Below are 19,958 nucleotides of genomic sequence, written 5' to 3' on the forward strand. Positions count from 1 at the left end.
TCTTCTAGTTTTCCATTTATCTGTGTCTTTCTCTGCCCTTTACTGCCTATTTCTCTCAGCGTTTTTGGATTGATTGTTTTATCTTTTCTTAAATTTTTATTCTTCCTTATTTAAGAGAGAGAGAAGGAGAAAGAAAGAGGCAGATAGAGAATGGGTGTTCAGGGCCTCCAGCCACTACAAATGCACTCCAGATACATGTGCCCTCTTGTGCATCTGGCTTACGTGGGTCCTGGGAAGTTGAACCTAGGTCCTCTGGCTTTGTAGACAAATTCCTTAACTGGTAAGCCATCTCTCCATCCCAGTTGTTTTATCTTGTTTTTTTTTTTTAATATTTTATTTATTTATTTGAGAGAGATAGAATGGGTGCACTAGGACCTCCAGCTACTGTAAATGAACTCCAGACGCATGTGTCCCTTGTGCATCTGGCTTACATGATTTCTGGGGAATTGAACTAGGGTCCTTTGTCTTTGCAGGCATGTGCCTTAACCTTTAAGCCATTTCCTCAGCCATACCTTGCTTGTTTTTTAAGACAAGGTCTCATATTTCCCAGGTTTGCCTTGAACTTGATATGTAGCAGAGGCTTGAACTCTTGCTCCTCCTGCTTCAACCTCTCTGTGCTGGGTTGAGAGGTGTGTGCTACCACAGCAGGCTTGGGTGGGTTGAGAGAGAGAGAATGAATGGGTATGCCAGGGCCTCTAGCCACTGCAAATGAACTCCAGGTAAATGTATCACCATGTGCATCTGGCTTACATGGGTACTGGGGAATCAAACCTGGGTCCTTAGGCTTTACAGTTGAGCGCCTTGACAACTAAGCCATTGCTCCAGCTCTTGAGTGAGTTTTTATCTTGATCCCTACATCTCCCCAGTCTATTTCTGTCTTTTATCAGCCTGTGGCTCTGCTTCTCTGATCAATTATCTTGCTTGGTTTTTATTTTATTTTATTTTTTATTTTTTTTAATTTTTTTTTTGTTCATTATTTATTTATTTATTTGAGAGTGACAGGCACAGGGAGAAAGACAGAGGGAGAGAGAGAGGATGGGCGCACCAGGGCTTCCAGCCACTGCAAAGGAACTCCAGACGCGTGCGCCCCCTTGTGCATCTGGCTAACGTGGGACCTGAGGAACCGAGCCTCGAACCAGGGTCCTTAGGCTTCACAGGCAAGTGCTTAACCGCTAAGCCATCTCTCCAGCCCTTTTATTTAATTTAATTTATTTATTTATTTAGTTTTTTGAGGTAGGGTTTCACTCTAGTTCAAGCTGACCTGGAATTAACTATGCAGCCTCTGGCTGGCCTTGAACTCATGGTGATCCTCTTACCTCTGCCTCCAAATGCTGGGATTAAAGGCATGTGCCACCATGCCTGGCTTTTTTTAAAAATAGTTTTATTGATTTATTTGCAAGCAGAGAGAGAGACAAAGACACACACACACACACACACACAGAGAGAGAGAGAGAGGGTGGGGAATGAATGAGAATGGTTGTACCAGGGCCTCTAGCCACTGCAAATGAACTCCAGATGCATGCACCACTTTGTGTATCTGTCTTTACATGGGTACTGGGGAACTGAACCTAGGCTTTGCACATTAGACTTTAAACAGCAGGCTTTGCAGGCAAGCACCTTAACTGCTGTGCCATCACTCAAGCCCTTGTTTGAGGCAGGCTTTCACTATAATCCAGGCTGGCCTCAAACTCAGGGTGTTCTCCTACCTCTGCCTCAACCTTCTACTGCAGGGATTACAGATGTGTGAGACCACAGCAAGCTTAGGTGCTGGCATGCTCTTTTTTTTTTTTCTTTTGTCTCTTGTGTTGGAAATGGAAGGCAGGGATTATACCATTCATTGAGCCACTGAGCCACATTCCCAGCCAGCCTCTGTCTCTTCTTCTCTCCTTCCTTCCCTCCCTCCCTTCTTTATTCCTTCCTTTCATTTTTTAAATTATTTATTTATTTATTTATTTGAAAAAGAGAGAGAATGGGTATACTAGGGCCTCTAGCCACTGAAAATGAACTCCAGACACATATGCCATTTTGTGCATCTGGCTTATGTGGGTACTGGGGAACCAAACCTGGGTCCTTTGGCTTTGCCAGCAAGTGCCTTAACCACTAAGCTCCTTCCTTTTATTTTTAATCTATTTATTTTCAAGCAGAGAGCAATAGAAATGAGAGAGACAGAGAGAATAGGCATGCCAGGGCCTCCAGGCACTGCTAATGAACTCCAGATGCATGTACCACTTCGTGTTTCTAGCTTTATGTGGGTACTAGGGAATTGATTTCCTAGTGTTATGTTTTGCAGCCATATGCCTTAGCCAGAGTCATCTCTCCAACCCTGTTTTTTTAAAATTATTTTTATTTTTATTTATTTATTTAGTTTTTGATGTAGGGTCTCGCTCTAGCTCAGGCTGGCCTGGAATCCACTATGTTGTCTCAAGGTGGCCTCAAACTCATGGCAGTCCTCCTACCTCTGCCCCCAAGTGCTGGGATTAAGGGTGTGCATCAATATGTCTGGCTTGTTTTGTTTTGTTTTCAAATTTTTATTAACAACTTCCATGATTATAAAAAATATCCCATGGTAATGCCCTCCCTCCCCCCACTTTCCCCTTTGAAACTCCATTCTCCATCATATCCCCTCCCCCTCTCAATCAATCTCTCTTTTATTTTAATGTCATGACTTTTTCCTACTCTTATGATAGTCTTGTGTAGGTAGTGTCAGGCACTGTGAGGTCATGGATATCCAGGCCATTCTGTGTCAGGGGGAGCATGTTATAAGAAGTCCTACCCTTCCTTTGACTCTTATATTCTTTCTGCCTCCTCTTCCGCAGTAGACCCTGAGCCTTGGAAGGTGTGATAGTGATATTGCAGTACTGAGCATTCCTGTCACTTCTTTCCAGCACCATGATGCCTTCTGAGTCACCCCAAGGTCACTGCCATCTGAAAAGAGAAGATTCTCTACCAAAAATCAGAGTAGCACTAATATAAGGGTATGAACATTGAGAAGTGCTTCCGGGGCAGTTTGATAAGCATAGTATATACATTTAGCCAGACAGAAGCAGATGTTATACCTCTAGGGCTCATGACTACCCCTGTTTTAGGTTTTCAGTATCAGGGATGTATTCCCTCCCATGGAGTGGGCCTCCAGTCCAATTAGAGGGCAGTTGGTTTCCACCATAACAGATGTACCACTATTGCACTGGTTGGCTCATTTGTCCTGGCTGGCCAAATATAAGGCTTGCAGTATCCACTGTTGAGTATCTTCATTGGTGATTCCTCTTTCTCCCATTTAACTGTATGCAGAATGGTTTCTTCCAGCTTTCTGTCAGTTGGTCTACATGGAGGAGGTTATCAGCTCTGTTCCAGCAGGATTTCTCAGTGGCCTTGCAGCCCAAGTATGTGGCGTCTTCAGCAATAGGGTCTTACCATCTATTCCTGGTGGGAAATGAGGGCATCAGCAATGGCCTATAATGTTTTAGGAACATCAGGGACCTCCATGGCCAACAACTCACTGGCAGTGAAAATTTTCTAGCAACAATCTATGGCTCCTGAGTCTTCCATTGTGGAAAAAAGTAGTAGGTTTCCATTCAAAAAAAAAATTAATATCATTATTTATTTATTTATTTGAGAAAGCAAAAGAGTGGAAAAGAAAGAGAATGGGCATGCCAGGACCTCCAGCTACTGCAAAGGAACTTCAAATGCATCCACCACTTTGTATACCTGATTTTCATGAGTCCTGGGGAATTGAACCTGGGTCCTTAGGCTTTGTAGGCAAACACCTTAACCACTAAGCCATCACTCCCACCTCTTGTTTTGTTTTTGACACAGAGCCTCACTGTATTCCAAGCTAGCTTTGAACTTTATTTTGATCCTCCTACCTCAGCCTCTGTAGTGCTGGGATCACAAACAAGTGCCCTCACACCTGGCTTCCCATTCCCCCCGCTTCTTCCTCTATGTTTTTGATGCCCTTCAGCCTGGCTCTGTCCTTGCCCCTTTTCCCCTTACCCTACTTGTCTCTCTGTCCCTGGGCCTTCCCTGGATTTCTGAGTGTCTCTGCCTCCAGGATGGCTCCAGAGGTGGCAGCTGTGGCCCTGAAGGGCGGATACAATGAGTTGTGTGACATCTGGTCCCTTGGCATCACAGCCATCGAATTGGCTGAGCTCCAACCACCACTCTTTGATGTGCACCCTTTAAGGTAAGGACTGGTATAGCAGGTTACCTCTAAGCCCAGAAACTCTGCCCCAGACTGATCCTAACAACTGCCCTTTAGCCTGTGTTCTCACATTAGGATCCCCTTAGGAAAACCCCTATGGTACTTCTAGTGCAGGAGCCTTTTATTTAGCTAAAGAATCCTCATCTTTTTTTTTTTTTTTTTTTGGCATGTGTGTGTATGTGCTTGCAGTATCCTACACACTCACCTGCAGCATGGTGTGCTGCTTGCGGTGGCTGGAGTAGAATGTCAGAGAGGAAATTCAGTTGTTCCATTCCATCACTCTTTAATACATTCTTGTTTAAGCCAAAGTCTTACTGATCCTAAAATGTGCTATTTTTTCATGAGCTCCTGTGATTCCTGGGTCTCTGTTCCCCTATGGGACTGGGGTTACAGGTGCATGTAGCCATGCACAGCTGCTTATTTGTGTTCCTGAGATTCAAACTTGGGCATACTCGAGTCCCCTCACATCCTCATGTTTGTTCAGGAAGCACACTTAAACACTGAGCTATCCCTCCAGCCCTTGCTTTAGTTTTATCTTACTCTATTAATTTATTTATCTGTGCATGTGCTTACCAAGGTGTCTTTGCACTGCAAACAAATGTGAGATACTTGTGCCATTTTTTGCATCTGGCCTTACATGGGTTGCTGGGTATCTGAACTCAGGCCAGCAGACTTTGCAAGCAAGTACCTTTAACCACTGAGCCATCTCCCCAGCCCCCCATTTTTGTAAAAAAAATTTTTTTTTTGGTGTTTATTTATTTGAGAGCGACAGAGAGAGAGAGAGAGAGAGAACGGGCGCGTCAGGGCCTCCAGCCACTGCAAACGAACTCCAGATGCCTGCGCCCCCTTGTGCATCTGGCTAATGTGGGTCCTGGGGAATTGAGCCTCGAACCGGGGTCCTTCGGCTTCACAGGCAAGCGCTTAACCACTAAGCCCTCTCTCTAGCCCTTAAATACCTTTTTTAAACCACTGAGCAATTTTTCCACCCCCACCTCCATTTTTCATATTTATTTATTTATTTATTTGACAGAGAGAAAGAGGGAGAAAGAAAGGGGGAGAGGGGAGAGAGAGAGAGAATGAGCATGCCAGGGCTCTGGCCACTGTAAATGAACTCCAGACGCCTGTGTCCCCTTGTGCATCTGGTTTACGTGGGTCCTGGGGAATCGAACCTGGGTCCTTTGGCTTTGCAGACAAATGCCTTAACTGCTAAGCCATCCCTCCAGCCCGACCTCAATTTTTTTGTTTCTTCTTTTCTTTTGTGTGTGTGTGGGTTTTCAAAGTAGGGTCTCACTCTAGCTCAGGCTGACCTGAAATTCACTATATAGCCTCAGGGTGGCCTCAAACTCACAGTGATCCTCCTACCTCTGCCTCCCAAATGCTGGGATTAAAGGCATGCACTACCACACCAGGCTAGTTTTGTTCTTGAGACAAGTGTTTCATTATGTAGTTCAGGCTGGCCTCTGTACTGAGTTGAGGCTGACTTTGAACTCCTAATCCTCTTGCCTCTCTGTGGAGTGCTGAGATTACAGGCATGTGTAACCACTTTCTGTTTGAGATCCCCATCTTCAGCCTCCTTCTGGATGAACTGAAGTGAAGCTCTGAAACATGATAAACAATATACCTTAGAAGTAGCTGTGGAGGCCCATGTTTGTGGTTCCAGTTCTGAGGAAGCTGAGGCAAGACAGTTATGAGTTTGAGGCTAGCCTGGGCTTCATAACAAAATCCTATCTCAAAACATCACAGGAAAAAATAAAAATAGCAACCTTGAATTTTAAACCAGTGCTTCATTTTCATTCATCTACTTGTCCCTCATTTTGCTCTATGCCAGCCTCAGTGCTGTTGGGAATCTCTGAAGCCATGAAGTTTGCTCCTCCTTGGGTCTGAACCCTGTGTTATTCCCCTACTGTTCTAGAGTTCTCTTCCTCATGACCAAGAGTGGCTACCACCCTCCACGACTAAAGGAAAAGGGTAAATGGTAAGAGAGGGTAGGAAAGGGATAGAGGGTGTGATAAGAAGGGTTCTGATCCCCTCACTCAATGACCTGTTTTCTTCTTCTCAAGGTCGGCTACCTTCCACAACTTTGTCAAAGTTACCCTCACTAAGAACCCCAAGAAACGACCTAGTGCCACCAAGATGCTCAGTGTAAGATACCCCTTTCTGAGACGCCCCATACCCACTCCATTCTCTCAGTCAGAAACTTCCCAAGCTTTCTATAACTCACAAGATCACCAATAATGCTCCACAGAACCATCATGGCACTACCAAAATTCTTAGTCCTCAGAATTTCCCAGGATATCCCTCACAAATCCCTCCAAATTATATCCCAGAGATTAGGTATGGTGATATAAAGCTGTAATTCATTACTACGAGGCAGATGCAGGAGGATTGCCACCAATTCCAGGCTAGCCTGGGCCACATAGTGAGCCCCTATCTCAAAAATCAAACCAGGGCTGGAGGGATGGCTTAGCAGTTAAGGCATTTGCCTGCAAAGCCAAAGGACCCATGTAAGCCAGATGCACAAGGGGGCACACGCATCGGGAGTTCATTTGCAGTAGCTGGAGGCCCTGGGGTGCCCATTCTCTCTCTCTCTTCCTCTCTCTATGTCAAATAAATAAATAAAATATTTTTTTAAAAATCGAACCAAAATTATGCTTTCCACTTCTGGAAATCTCCATACTGTATAGGAGCTTTGCCTTCCTTTCTTCCTTCCTCTTCCTTCTTCTCTCTCTCTCTTTCTTTGATTTGTTGAGGTAGGGTCTTGCTCTAGCTCAGGCTAACCTGGAAGTCACTTTTTCGTCTCAGGGTAGCCTTGAATTCATGGTGATCCTTCTACCTCAGCCTCCTGAGTACTGGGATTAAAGACATGCCCCACCAGCCCACCAGGTCTCTCTCTCTCTCTCTCTCTGTTTCTTTTTAAGGTAAGGTCTTGCTCTAGCCCATGGTGACCTAGAATTTACTATGTAGTCTCAGGCTGGCATTGAACTCACAGTGATCCTTCTACCTCAGCCTCCCTAGTGCTGGGATTAAAGGCATGTGCCACCACACCTGGCTTTTATTTTATTTTGTAAATTTTTTTATTTTAAAATTTTTATTTGAGATAGAGGGGCAGATAGAGATAGAGATTGGGTGCACCAGAGTGTTCAGCTGCTGCAAACCAACTCCAGAGCTTATGTGGGTCCTGGGAATAAAATCTAGGTCCTTTGGCTTTGCAGGCAAGCGCCTTAACCACTCTAGCCCTATTTTTATTTATTTATTTGCAAGCAGTGAGAGAAAGAGAGATAGAAAATAAGAATGGACATGCCAGGGCCTAGTTCCACTGTAAACAAGCTCCAGACACATGTGCCACTCTGCGCATTTGGCTTTATGTGGGTAATGGGAAATCAAACCTAGTCTGTTAGGCTTTGCAAGCAAGTGCCTTTAATTATTGGACCATCTCTCCAACACCCTTCCTTCTCTTATGTTCTAGCTATAATCTAATAAAATATCTCAAAAAAATCAAACCAGCTGAGTGTGGTTGCATACACCTTTAATTCCAGAACTTGGGAGGCAGAGGTAGGAGGAATGCCATGAATTAGAGGCCATCCTGAGACTACATAGTGAAATCCCGGTCAGTCTGGACTGCAGCAAGTCCCTACCTCAAAAAAACAAAACAAAACACCAAAAACCAAATTGTATCCTAGTCCTTTTTTTTTTTTTTTTTTTTTTTTTTTGTCTCAGGTAGCCCAGACTGACCTCGAACTTGCTATATAGCAGAGGATGATTCTGAATTCCTGATCTGCCTGTGTCCACTTCCCAAATGATAGAATTACAGGTGTGCACCACCACACCTGGCCTTACCTTAGACTTTTCCATATTCCTCTGAGTTGCTATAACTCAACAGTTCCCAAGGACCTCAAGACCCATACCTGAGAGTCTTCTAGAAGCATCCAGTCCCTTCTAAGACAACCTGAATTTCATAAACCTTCATGAGAACTCTAAATTCTCCTAGTCCCTTCAAATTCCTCAGAATTGCTCAGGCTCCCGAGTTTCCTAAATTTCTGTCCCTTTTCTCTCAGCTGGTACTTTACCCCAGGAATTCGTGAGACAGGAAAGTCCCTGGTTTCCACCCTCCCCTGCCAGCCAGCCCTCTTGTCTACTAAGTCCTCTCCCCTCCATAGCATCAGCTGATGTCACAGCCTGGGTTGAGCAGAGGCCTGATACTAGATCTTCTGGACAAACTGAGGAATCCTGGGAAGGGGCTGCCTGTAGGTGACATTGAAGAGGAGGAGCCTGAGGTGAGGGCTGTGGCAGAAAAGAAAGTAGGAACCTTTGGGCCTTTGCAGAGACTGTTCCTCCTGCAAGGAGTTCTTTTTCTTAGATAGAACAGGGCAGGAGGAAGGAAAGCTTGGCACAGGGCTGGGTAAAGAGGGTTATAAGAGAGAGAGAGAGAGGGCTCAAGACTGGGCTTACAGGATGATGAGGGTGGCCAGGGCTCTATGAGCACTGAGGTAGCTGCTCCTCTTCCCAGCTACCTCATACCATCTCTCGGAGGATCAGATCTACCCACCAGCCCAGCTCTCTGGGGATCCCAGATGCAGACTGCTACCGTGAGTAGAAAAACCTATTAATTTGGGACCACCTGGCTCTATAACAGATCTGAGACACTCTTTTGCCTACCCTCTAACTACCAAAGATGCTCATCCCCAGAGAACTTCAAGGCCACCTTGATATACATAATGACCATAGAGTCCTCCACCCCTCTGAGCAGCAAACAGATCCAACAAAACTTCCAGCATCACTCTGACCACCTCAAAGACGCCTTAAAACTCTTACCAGGAGCAGAGTGTGTTAGATCAAGACTGTAATCTCAGAATTTGGAAGGATGAAACAGAAGGATCATGAGTTTAAGGTCAGCTTGGACTACAGTGTGAAAATTTGCCTCAAAAGTAACAACAGCTGGGTATGGTGGCACACGCCTTTAATCCCAGCACTCAGGAGGCTGAGGTAGGAGGATTGCTATGAGTTTGAGGCCAGCCTGAGACTACATAATGAATTTCAGGTCGGTCTGGCCTAAAGAGAAACCCTACCTCAAAAAAAAAAAAAAAAAAAAGTAACAACAACAAATGTAAAAATGCTAGGCATACTTCTGTAATCACAACACTTAGGAAGTAAACAGTAAATCAGTTTGAAGTTGATCCAGTTGAAAGTCATCCTCTGCCACATAGGGAGTTCAAGGCCAGCCAGGGCTACATGAGACCTTGTCTAAAAAAAAAAAAGCCCAAGCAAAACAATTTATCAGAACCCCTAAGACCAAAGTAGACTGAAAACAAACATTTGATAAGTACTTTGAGCTCCTGTACCTCCCTGATCACAAATCTTGACCCAGGCTCCTCCTAGCAAGGATGGTAGCAATCCTTAATGTCCTGACTAGTCTCCTAGCTTCTACTTCTTCCTCACTAATCCATCTCCCAGCCCTGCCCCCTCACTGGTTTGTCTCATCTGCATCTCCCAGGGTGGCACATGGAGTTCCAGAAGCTCAGAGGAGTGGAGTCTAGACCCCCTGCTGACAACGTGAGACGCTTCCACACTCACCTAGATGTCCTTCCCTCTTCCCCTGGGCCACACTGACTTTTACCTCATCCTACAGGTTCACTTAAAGCCCCCTGGAGACTTCGGGAGCATGAGTCCCAGGTCAAGGATCTTCCCCGTGAGGAGGGAGGGAAGGATAATGGGTTATATGGGGGCCATCTAAGGCTCATGCTTGTCACTCTTCAGGAGTCACCTGTCAGAGTCTGATGACGACTATGATGATGTGGACATGTAAGAGACTCTGTTCTAGCTCTGCAGGCTATCGGTACACCCTCCAGCTTCTGAGTCCTCACCCCATGACTTCAACCCACCTAATCTCTGCCTGATTCCAACCTCCTATCTTTCTGGCCCTTGATTCCTGACCATCTCCAAATGCAGCCTCTACCTTCCTTTTTCCTCTCCAACCCTGATCCCCAGCCCTCCCATTACCTTCAGTTCTGACCTCTGGCTCCCAACTCAATCCCAATTCCAATCTCCACATTTTCCACTCCCTCCTCCCCCTCTTCTCTGTTCTTCTTGCTGTACTGTAGTGTTTTCCACATGGTAGACAAGCACTGTATTGCTAAGCCATGATCCCAGCCCCTCACTGGTAGATTCTAGGCAAGCTCTCCACTGCTGAGCTACACCATCAACCGTGTGTGTGTGTGTGTGTGTGTGTGTGTGTGTGTGTGTGTGTGTGTATTATGCAGGTGGGAAAATGTGTGTATGGGTACATGTGGAGGCCAGAAGTTGACATCATGTATCCTTGATTATGCTGTTTTATTTACTAAGGCAGGATCTTTCACTTGAAACCAGAGCTTGCTGATTTGGCTAGTCTAACTACCTGGCTTGCCTCAGGGAACCTGTCTCTGCCTCCCAAGTGCTGAAATTACAGATGGGCTGCCTGTCCACCCAGTATTTACATGGATATTGAGGATCCAATCCCTAGTCTTTATGATTGTATAGCAAGTCCTTTATCTACTGTGCAATCACCCCAGCCCCCAGATTTATTTTTACTTTCTTTTTTTTTCCAAGGTAGGGTTTCACTCTAGCTCAGGCTGACCTGGAATTCACTATGTAGTCTCAGGGTGGCCTTGAATTCATGGTGATCCTCCTACCCCTGCCTCCCCAGTGCTGTGATTAAAGGCATGCGCCACCACGCCCGGCTATTTTTCCAATTTATTATTATTATTTTTTTTTTAGACAGGGTCTCACTAAGTTGCCCAGGCTGGTCCTGAACTCACTTTGTAGGTCAGGCAGACTCTAAACTTTCAGTATTCCTGGTTAGACCTTCTGAGTGGCTGGGATTACAGATTTATACCATGAGGCTTAGCCTTCCTACCCTACCTCAGATTGAATCTTTATTCCTTGGAAAACTTTTCAAGGGTCAGATCCTGATCCCCAGACCTAAACCTGCACCCCAGCCATCAGCCAGAACCTCCATATTTCCCCCAGTTTGGGAACAGCCTCCAGGCACATCCCTCATTCACTCTACATGTTCTGTGCAGTGGGCCCTTGAGGAGTAGGGAGAAGGTGAGAACTGGGCCTAGACTCATGTTATCAATGTTATTTAGTGCTTGGAACCAGTACTCAATACCCCAGAGTTGCTGCTATAGTTATTATTGTACTGTTAATCCTACAATTCTCAGCTCCAGTCACCTGAGTTTCCCTTCCCTCCTGCCCTTCCCGTAGCAGGCTACCACCTTGGAACACCCCATCTTGTTCTCTACACCCCCCACCTTTTTATCTTTGTATTTCAGCCCTGCCCTTGCAGAGGATATACCTCCTCCACTGCCCCCTAAGGTAAGGTCCTGGGATCCTTAAGGCCAAGTCTTTATATGCTGGGACACTAAACCTTAAAAGTTTGGGGGCCAGGAGTATCTGACAAAAGTTTAGAGTTTGGAGTACAAGATGAATGTACAGAAGGTCGATTACAGCCAATCATGGTGGCACATACTTGTAATCTCAGCACTAGGAAGGTAGAAATAGAAGGATCAGGAGTTTAAAGTCATCCTTGGCTACATAGAGAGTTGGAGGCCAGCCTGGGCTACATGAGACCCTACCTCAAAAAAATGTATAATAAAGAGCTGGGCGTAGTGGCACACACCTTTAATCCCAGCACTCAGGAGGCAGAGGTAGGAGGATTGCCATGAGTTTGAGGCCATCCTGAGACTACTGAGTGAATTCCAGGTCAGCCTGAGTACAGTGAGACCCTACCTGGAAAAACAAAAAAACAAAAATGTATAAGGAAGCCAGGCATGGTGATACATACCTTTAATCCCAGCACTTGGGAGCTGAGGTAGGAGGATCACTGTGAATTTGAGGCTACCCTGAGACTACAAAATGAATTTCAGGTCAGCCTGAACTATAGCAAGACCCTACCTCAAAAAAACAAAAACAAACAAAAAAAAATACATAAAGAAATAAATTCTTGGTCAGGCATGATGGTGCATGCCTTTAATCCCAGCACTTGGAAGGCCAAGGTGAGAAGATTGTCTTGAGTTCAAGGCCACCCTAAGACTACATAGTGAGTTCCAGGTCAGCCTGGGATACAGAGAGACCCTACCCTGAAAGAAACAAGAAAAAAGAAAGAAACAAAGAAAGGAAGAAAGAAAGAAAGAAATCCTTAAAACAGCTGGGTGTGGTGGTGCATGGTTTTAATCCCAGCACTTGGAAGGCCAAGGTGAGAAGATTGTCTTGAGTTCAAGGCCACCCTAAGACTACATAGTGAGTTCCAGGTCAGCCTGGGATACAGAGAGACCCTACCCTGAAAGAAACAAGCAAAAAGAAAGAAACAAAGAAAGGAAGAAAGAAAGAAAGAAATCCTTAAAACAGCTGGGTGTGGTGGTGCATGGTTTTAATCCCAGCACTTGGGAGGCAGAGGTAGTAGAATCACCCTGAGTTTGAGGCCACCCTGAGACTATATAATGAATTTCAGTTCAGCCTGAGCTATAGCAAGACTCTACCTCAAAACAACAACAAAAAGCATAAAGAAATATATCCTCACTTAGTAAATGGGACCAGCATTTTTTTGGGGGGGAGGGTGTCAAGGGTTTTAGAGTTAGAATGAAGGGCCTAGCTGTGTGTGGGGAAACACACCTTTAATCCTAGAACCTGGGAGGCTGAAGCAGGAGAGTTACTGAGATTTCAAGCCCAGCTTGAGCTACTTAGCAAGTGACATAGTGAGACTCTTGCTTAAGAAAAAAGAAATGAAAAAAGCAGGGCCAGAATTAATAGGAATCTGGGGGTGATGGGTTCATTGGGACTTAGGAAGGCCTCATGGCCATTGATGAATTACTGATCATATGTCCAACATTAACCCTTTGGTTTCTGTAGAGGAAGTATGGCTGAAGGTGAGGCAGGTCATTGGGAGGGTGATAGCCATGGCTAATTCTTTGTTCTGGGGGAGGCAGGGACTAGGGTGCAAGGTACTTGAACATCTGATGTATTCCTCCACACTCCTGTCTCCAAAGCCCAAGTTCTGCTCTCCATCTGGTGACAGTCCCCAGAAGATGGGTAACGATGGGCAGTTGAGCCCAGGGGTGTTGGTCCGCTGCTCCAGTGGACCTCCCCCACGAACTCCATGTCCAAGGCCTCCTCCAGCCACTCAAAGTCCCCATCTCACTGCCCATTCAGGTACCAGGATGGCCTGAGTGGGTGGGTGGGCAAAGGTGGAGGATCTTGGAGGCTGATTTTTTCTCAACCCCTCTCAGATCCCTCACTATGGAATCCAGCTTCTCAGGAGCCTGGCCAGCCTCCCCTACTGCCACCTAAGAAAGAAAAGATTAAACGAAAGGTAAGAACCTGCTTGGTGTAGACAGGGGAGGCCCACTGGGGAACAAGAGAGATTCTAATAAGTGACATTGTTGAGCCTTCCTCTATACCAGATACTGTTCTTGTATCTTCACAATTCCATAGATAAAAATATATTATTCGCTGCATATGGTGGCCCCAGTTCTCAGAGAGCTGAGACAGGAGAGTTGGAAGCCAGAGAAGCTAGAGGCAAGGCAGAGCACTTGCCTAGAATCCACCAGTGAGAGGCTGGGAATGTAGCTCAGTGGTAGAGAACCAGCCAAGCATGTGTTCGACCTGTGTTGCATACCCAATATTACAAAGAAAAAAAACCAAAAAAGTTGAAGGGCAACATGGGTTTCATGATAAAACTGTCAAAAAAAAGTCTGACACTAACTACATCATAATAGGAAGAAAAGATCATGACATTAAAATAAAAGTGAGACTGATTGAGATGGGGAGGGGATATGATGGAGAATGGAGTTTCAAAGGGGAAAGTGGGAGGAGGGAGGGTATTATCATGTCATACTTTTTATAATCAAGGAAGTTGTTAATAAAAAAAAATTTGAAAAGAAAAAAAAAAAAGAAGCTGGGTGTGGTGACGCATGCCTTTAATCCTAGCCCTCGGGAGGCAGGGGTAGGAGGATCTCCGTGAGTTTGAGCCACCCTGAGACTCCATAGTGAATTCCAGGTCAGCCTGGGCTAGAGTGAGACCCTACCTCAAAAAAACAAAGAAAAGAAAGAAAGAAAGAGCAGGGCATGGTGGTACATGCCTTTGATCCCAGCACACAGGAGGCAGAGGTAGGAGGACTGCTGTGAGTCTAAGGCCAGCCTGGGCTACAGAGTGAGTGCCAGGTCAGCCTGACTAGAATGAGGCCCTGCCGCAAAACACACACACACACACACACACACACACACACACACACACACACGGCTGGAGAAAGAGGTCCTAGTTATGAGTACTTCCTGTGTAAGCATGTGGGGCTGAGAAGGCTTGAGTTTGACCCCTCCAGACCCATATATAAACAGTTGAGTGTGAACATGCACATTTGGAACCCTGGTCCTATAGGGAAGAAGAGACCCAAGAATTGCTGGAAAAAATGGCAAGCTCTGGAGTCACTCAAATAAGAATGGGTAGAAGAATGATGGAACAGAACACCTGAAATTTTGCTTCAGCCACAGGCTAGCACATGGAGCATATACATATACGACACACACACACCATACAAAAAAAAAAAAAAAATGAAAGCAAGGGAGATAGTCAGAAAGAGATCCCAGAGGTAGATATTATCCATGTCACAAAAGGGGAAAGTGAGACACAGATAAATAGCTTGCTTTATACCCTTTTTTTTTCAAAAAAAATTTTTATTAACAACTTCCATGTTGCACCCTGTCTTAACCACTACACCTTCCTGTCCTCTGCTCACTTTTGTTGGTTCTGCTGCCTGCTGGCCATGGCCAATTCAGGGATGTACCCTTCTCGTGAGGCTCTTCAATGGCTGTCCCCTCCGGATCCACAGCTCAGCTGCCTGGACACACCCCTCCACCAAGGGTGGGCATGGGGGCAAAGGAGAGGCTGGAAGTGGGGTGTATGGCAAGGTTGGGATGGGAGGGGTCCTAATGGAAGGTGCAAAGATAAGGTGAGTCTTAATGTAGTGGTGGTTGGCTGGGCCAAATTAGGAGCAGAAGTTGTGTTTACTGTTAGATTTGAGGATCCAAGGGGATTAAAAAAATAATAATAATTAGAAAATAAAGACCAGGGTTGGAGAGATGCACTTGCCTGCAAAGCTAAAGGACCCAGGTTCAATTCCGGACCCACGCAAACCAGATGCACAAGGTGGCGCATGCATGTGGAGTTCCTTTGCAGTGGCTGGAGGCCCTAGTGTAGCCATTCTCTCTCTCAAATAGGTAAATAAAAGAGAGAGAGTGAGAGAGAGAGAAAGGAAGGAAGAGAGGTATGTAGGGAGGCTGGAAGCGAGTGTTGGGGTTCAGCTATAAGTAGACTGGGAGGTCCTTCATGATACAATAGGTTCCAGCGTCCTTGCTGTCTGTCCTGCTCAGACCAGCACCTGATTCTGGGGGCTGAAGAAGGCATTTTCATCCTGAACCGGAATGATGAGGAAGCTACACTGGAGATGGTGAAGGACAGGGATAGGGTGGGGCAGGGGTGGGGGTGGGGTGCAGTGATGAATGTCACAGGAACCATCCTAAATTCTCTTCTACAGCTCTTTCCTAGCCGGACTACCTGGGTATACTCCATCAATGACGTCCTCATGTCTCTCTCAGGTGGGCCTGTGGGTTGGAGGGAGAAGAGACATTGGTAAGAAGATAAGGGGTGAGGGAGTAAGGAAAAGTAGATGAGCACAGTTGAAAAGAAAAAAGTAGTACCAGCACTTGGGAGGCAGAGATAGAATGATCAGGGTGAGTTTGAGGCCAGCCTGAGACTACAGAGTGAATTCCAAGTCAGCCTTGGGCTAGAGCAAGACCCTACTTCGAAAAACCAAAATAAATAAATAATAAGAGGATATGCCCAAAACAACAACAAAAAATAAATTAATTTTTAAAAATGCACTAGGTATAGTGGCTCACATCTTTAATCCCAGCACTCAAAGGCAGAGGTAGGATGATCACTGTGACTTCAAGACCACCCTGAGACTACATAGTGAATTCCAGGTCAGCCTGAGCTAGAGTGAGACCCTACCTCAAAAAAAAAAAAAAAAAAAAAAAAAAAAAAGCCAAGTGTGGTGGTGTAAACTTTTAATCCCAGCATTTGGGAGGCAGAGATACGAGGACTGTCATGAGTTCAAGGCTAGCCTGGAACTACAGAGTAAGTTTCAGGTCAGCCAGTGCTAGAGTGAGACCCTGCCTCTCAGGAGGAGACAGGAAGATCTATTCCATTGATTTGTAAAATTTTATGTAAATTATTTTTATGGTTAAACCCATAGCTTTGTGCATGTTAGACAGGTACTCTACCATTGAGCTATATCCCCCTTCTCTCTTTCTCTCTCTCTCTCTTTTTTTTTTTTGGTTTTTCTAGGTAGGTCAGGGGATTGGATGAGAGGAAAGAGACTGGTATGGTGTCCTATAATAACTGTTTTCTGCTCTTCTTCACATACATTGCAGGAAAAACTCCTCATCTGTATTCTCATAACATCCTGGGCTTGCTGGAGAGAAAAGAGACTAGATCTGGAAGCCCCATGGCTCACATTAGTCCCCATTGGCTATTGGCAAGGTATCAGCCCTCAGTGGTGACACAGACCCCCATAGCTCCTCTGCCTCTACTGCTGTCCCTGTTACCACTTAATGCCTACTACTTTAGGAAGAACATGGTCTCCACCAAAATCCAGGACACCAAAGGTTGCCGGGCCTGCTGTGTGGGTGAGATCTAGCCCCAGGGGGTGCAGGTGGTGCAGGGAGCATGGTGGGGCTTGGTTAGCAGTCATTCCAAAAGGATATGGAGTTAAAACAGGGTATCCAGTACCTTGAGAAAGATGTATGGTTATCTGGGCCTCCTGGGAGATGGGCTCTGATCCATCTTTGACCACTCCCACAGCAGAGGATGCTTGCTCTGGGGGTCCGTTTCTTTGCGGGGCATTGGAAACATCAGTGGTTCTGCTTCAGTGGTACCACCTCATGAAGAAGTTCCTGCTAGTCCGGGTAAGGTCACCTGGGTGAGGGTGCTGGGAACAAGAGATGCAGTACCTCTGTGTTATCCCTGCCTCCAACAAGGCCCTCCCAGGAGGATTTGACATCCACACCCCTATCAGCGCTGGTGGCTTGCAGTTTAAAAACTTCCTAATCCTTGAACTCTACCCCCACAGCTAGGCCTAACCATGCTCCATGCCAATGTGTCTAGGATGATCTCATTCAGGGACTATCCATTTGAGTCTCAAAAGTGATTTTGCGCCTCCCGGTGTGGAGGCTTTTAATCTCAGCACTCGGGAATAAGAGGTAGGATTGCTGTGAGTTCCAGGTCAGCCTGGGCTAGAATGAGACCCTACCTTGAGAAACAAAAACTGATTTTGCTGCCCTTGAGGCCTGGTTACCTGCCGGGTTCCTGACTTTCTGTCGCCAGAGTGACACTCTCCCCAACGAAGCCACATTCACTGTGAGGATGCCACTCAAGTTCTCCGAGGCCTGAAATTCTTTTGTGGCACCTCCCAAAACTGAGGGCTCAAGAAATATTCCGCAAGCCCCAGGTTTGCCTCTAGGTCCCGCCCCGCCCTTAGCCTCTCTAAGCCCATTCCTTCCCGCGAGGCCCGCAGCAGGTGCTGTTCCCGCTCCCTTCGCCACTGCCGGTGTTCGCGCTGCTGACGACGCCGGGCTCGGAGCTGCCGGCCGTGTGCATCGGCCTGAGCCCCGGGCCTGCTGCGGGGTCCGTGCTCTTCCACACCGTGCGCTTCGGCGCGCTGTCCTGTTGGCTGGGGGAAGCCAGCACGGGTGAGCGGGCGTCTCGCTGAGGGCGGAGCTTACCCGTTCTGGAGGGGAGGATGTAAGTGGCTGGGCGGTTCGTAGCCTTGGCTGAAAAGAAAAGGGTGTTGCCGGGCGTGGTGGCACACGCCTTTAATCCCAGCACTCGGGAGGCAGAGGTAGGAGGATCGCCAAGAGTTCGAGGCCACCCTGAGATTACATAGTAAATTCCAGGTCAGCCTGAGCCAGAGTGAGACCCTACCTCGAAAAACCAAAAAAAAAAAAAAAAAAAGAAAGAAAAAAGAAAAGGGTGTAAACGGGAAGGTTTTATTTGGTGAGATTGATAACTGGGAGGAGCCCAATTTGCTTACTTGGGACCTAAAAGATGCTTAGCAGTGATACTGGCCTGTTGGGGCTGGTACTGGATGGATATCCACGTGGCGCTAGTTAAGTCCTTGTCATACAGAGCACAAGGGGCCAGTGCAGGTGACCCAAGTAAAGGAAGACATGGTGATGGTTTTGATGGACGGTAAGAGCTTTCTTCCCTTTTCATTCCTGGATCTCACCCACAACCTTGTTCTTCCCAGTCTTCTCCAAGCCCTGCTCACAGTTCTTAAAACCCTCACTTTACCTCCTTCCAGGCTCTCTGAAACTAGTGACCCCAGAGGGGGCCCCAGTCCAGGGGCTTTGCACCCCTGAGATTCCTATGACTGAAGAGGTGGAGGCAGTGGGTATGTACAGGGATGAGAGAATCCAGGGTCATGGTGGAGGCTCCTGTGATCCCAAGGGTCATGGACACTGCTTTTTCTCTAGCTATGGTTGGGGGTCGACTTCAGGCCTTCTGGAAGCATGGAGTGCAGGTGTGGACTGCAGGCTCGGACCAGGTAGGTTCCTCCTCTCCATACCACCATAAAAGCGTGTATCCTTAGTCTTCTTCGTGTATCCTTAGTCTTCTTTTCCTTCAAAGGGGCGTGAAGCCTTGAGTCAGGTTGTGGAGTCCTGAAGGGGAAGCTTTCTTTCATTTCAGCTCACATAGTTCCCCTTTTCTGGTCCAGTGTCTTTCAAGTCAGTCTTGAGCCACTGTGTGACCTTGTACAAGAGACTATATCTCTCTGACCCTCTCTCCTCACTACAAAATGAGAGTCACTGTAGAGATATGTAGATGATTAAGAGAATGGACCAGAGTATCTGGGACAGACTGCAGTTGAATAACTTGAGTACACATCTTCATTCTCCCATGCTTCACTGTCCTCCTTTAGTAGTGGAGGGAAATGGGGTTTATCTCATGGAGCACTGTGTCAGAGTCTATCTTTGTGCCATAGTAGTATTTATTTATTTTGGTTTTTCAAGGTGGGGTCTCACTCTAGCCCAGGCTGACCTGGAATTCACTATGGAGACTCAGGGTGACCTCAAACTCACGGCCATCCTCCTACCTCTGCCTCCCGAGTGCTGGGATTAAAGGCGTGCGCCACCACACCTGGATTAGTATTTTTTTTTTATTTGTTAATCTTATTTGTTTATTTGAGAGAGGGCCACATGCCAGGGTCTCTAGCCATTGCAAACAAACTCCAGTTGCATGTGCCCCCTTGTGCATTGGGCTTATGTTGTGGGTTCTGGAGAGTCAAACATGGGTTCTTAGACTTCACAGGCAAACACCTTAAATGCTAAGACATCTCTCCAGCCCTTATTTATTTATTTTGGTTTTTCTAGGTAGGGGCTCTAGAATTCACCGTGTAGTCTCAGGGTGGCCTTGAACTCACACGATCCTCCTACCTTTGCCTCCCCAGTGCTGGGATTAAAGGCGTGTGCCACCACGCCCAGCCCTTATTCTTTTTTTTTTTAATATTTTTTTAAAATTTTTTATTTATTTATTTGAGAGCAACAGACACAGAGAGAAAGACAGATAGAGAGAAAGAGAGAGAATGGGCGCGCCAGGGCTTCCAGCCTCTGCAAACAAACTCCAGATGCGTGTGCCCCTTGTGCATCTGGCTAACGTGGGACCTGGGGAACC

At 46.3% G+C, this 19,958-nt stretch overlaps 1 protein-coding gene across 3 annotated transcripts in view; it reads left to right on the forward strand.

Annotated features, from left to right (window-relative positions):
- The window catches only part of Map4k1 (mitogen-activated protein kinase kinase kinase kinase 1), a 33,339-nt gene that overhangs the window by 6,841 nt on the left and 6,540 nt on the right, over positions 1-19,958 (forward strand). For 2 of the 3 annotated variants that reach the window (XM_045154537.1, XM_045154538.1), the window contains exons 9-29: positions 4,049-4,180; positions 6,111-6,173; positions 6,259-6,340; positions 8,356-8,472; positions 8,706-8,784; positions 9,690-9,748; positions 9,825-9,868; positions 9,953-9,997; positions 11,506-11,548; positions 13,219-13,381; positions 13,459-13,541; positions 15,005-15,089; positions 15,599-15,675; positions 15,763-15,823; positions 16,661-16,769; positions 16,857-16,915; positions 17,091-17,194; positions 17,803-17,977; positions 18,414-18,476; positions 18,589-18,678; positions 18,761-18,831. In XM_045154537.1, coding sequence (XP_045010472.1) covers positions 4,049-4,180; positions 6,111-6,173; positions 6,259-6,340; positions 8,356-8,472; positions 8,706-8,784; positions 9,690-9,748; positions 9,825-9,868; positions 9,953-9,997; positions 11,506-11,548; positions 13,219-13,381; positions 13,459-13,541; positions 15,005-15,089; positions 15,599-15,675; positions 15,763-15,823; positions 16,661-16,769; positions 16,857-16,915; positions 17,091-17,194; positions 17,803-17,977; positions 18,414-18,476; positions 18,589-18,678; positions 18,761-18,831 — 1,804 coding nt within the window. The remainder of the gene's footprint in view (positions 1-4,048; positions 4,181-6,110; positions 6,174-6,258; positions 6,341-8,355; positions 8,473-8,705; positions 8,785-9,689; positions 9,749-9,824; positions 9,869-9,952; positions 9,998-11,505; positions 11,549-13,218; positions 13,382-13,458; positions 13,542-15,004; positions 15,090-15,598; positions 15,676-15,762; positions 15,824-16,660; positions 16,770-16,856; positions 16,916-17,090; positions 17,195-17,802; positions 17,978-18,413; positions 18,477-18,588; positions 18,679-18,760; positions 18,832-19,958) is intronic. The other variant, XM_045154539.1, reaches the window with a different exon arrangement.

This window comes from Jaculus jaculus, chromosome 7, assembly GCF_020740685.1.
Source record: "Jaculus jaculus isolate mJacJac1 chromosome 7, mJacJac1.mat.Y.cur, whole genome shotgun sequence".
NCBI lineage: Eukaryota > Metazoa > Chordata > Mammalia > Rodentia > Dipodidae > Jaculus > Jaculus jaculus.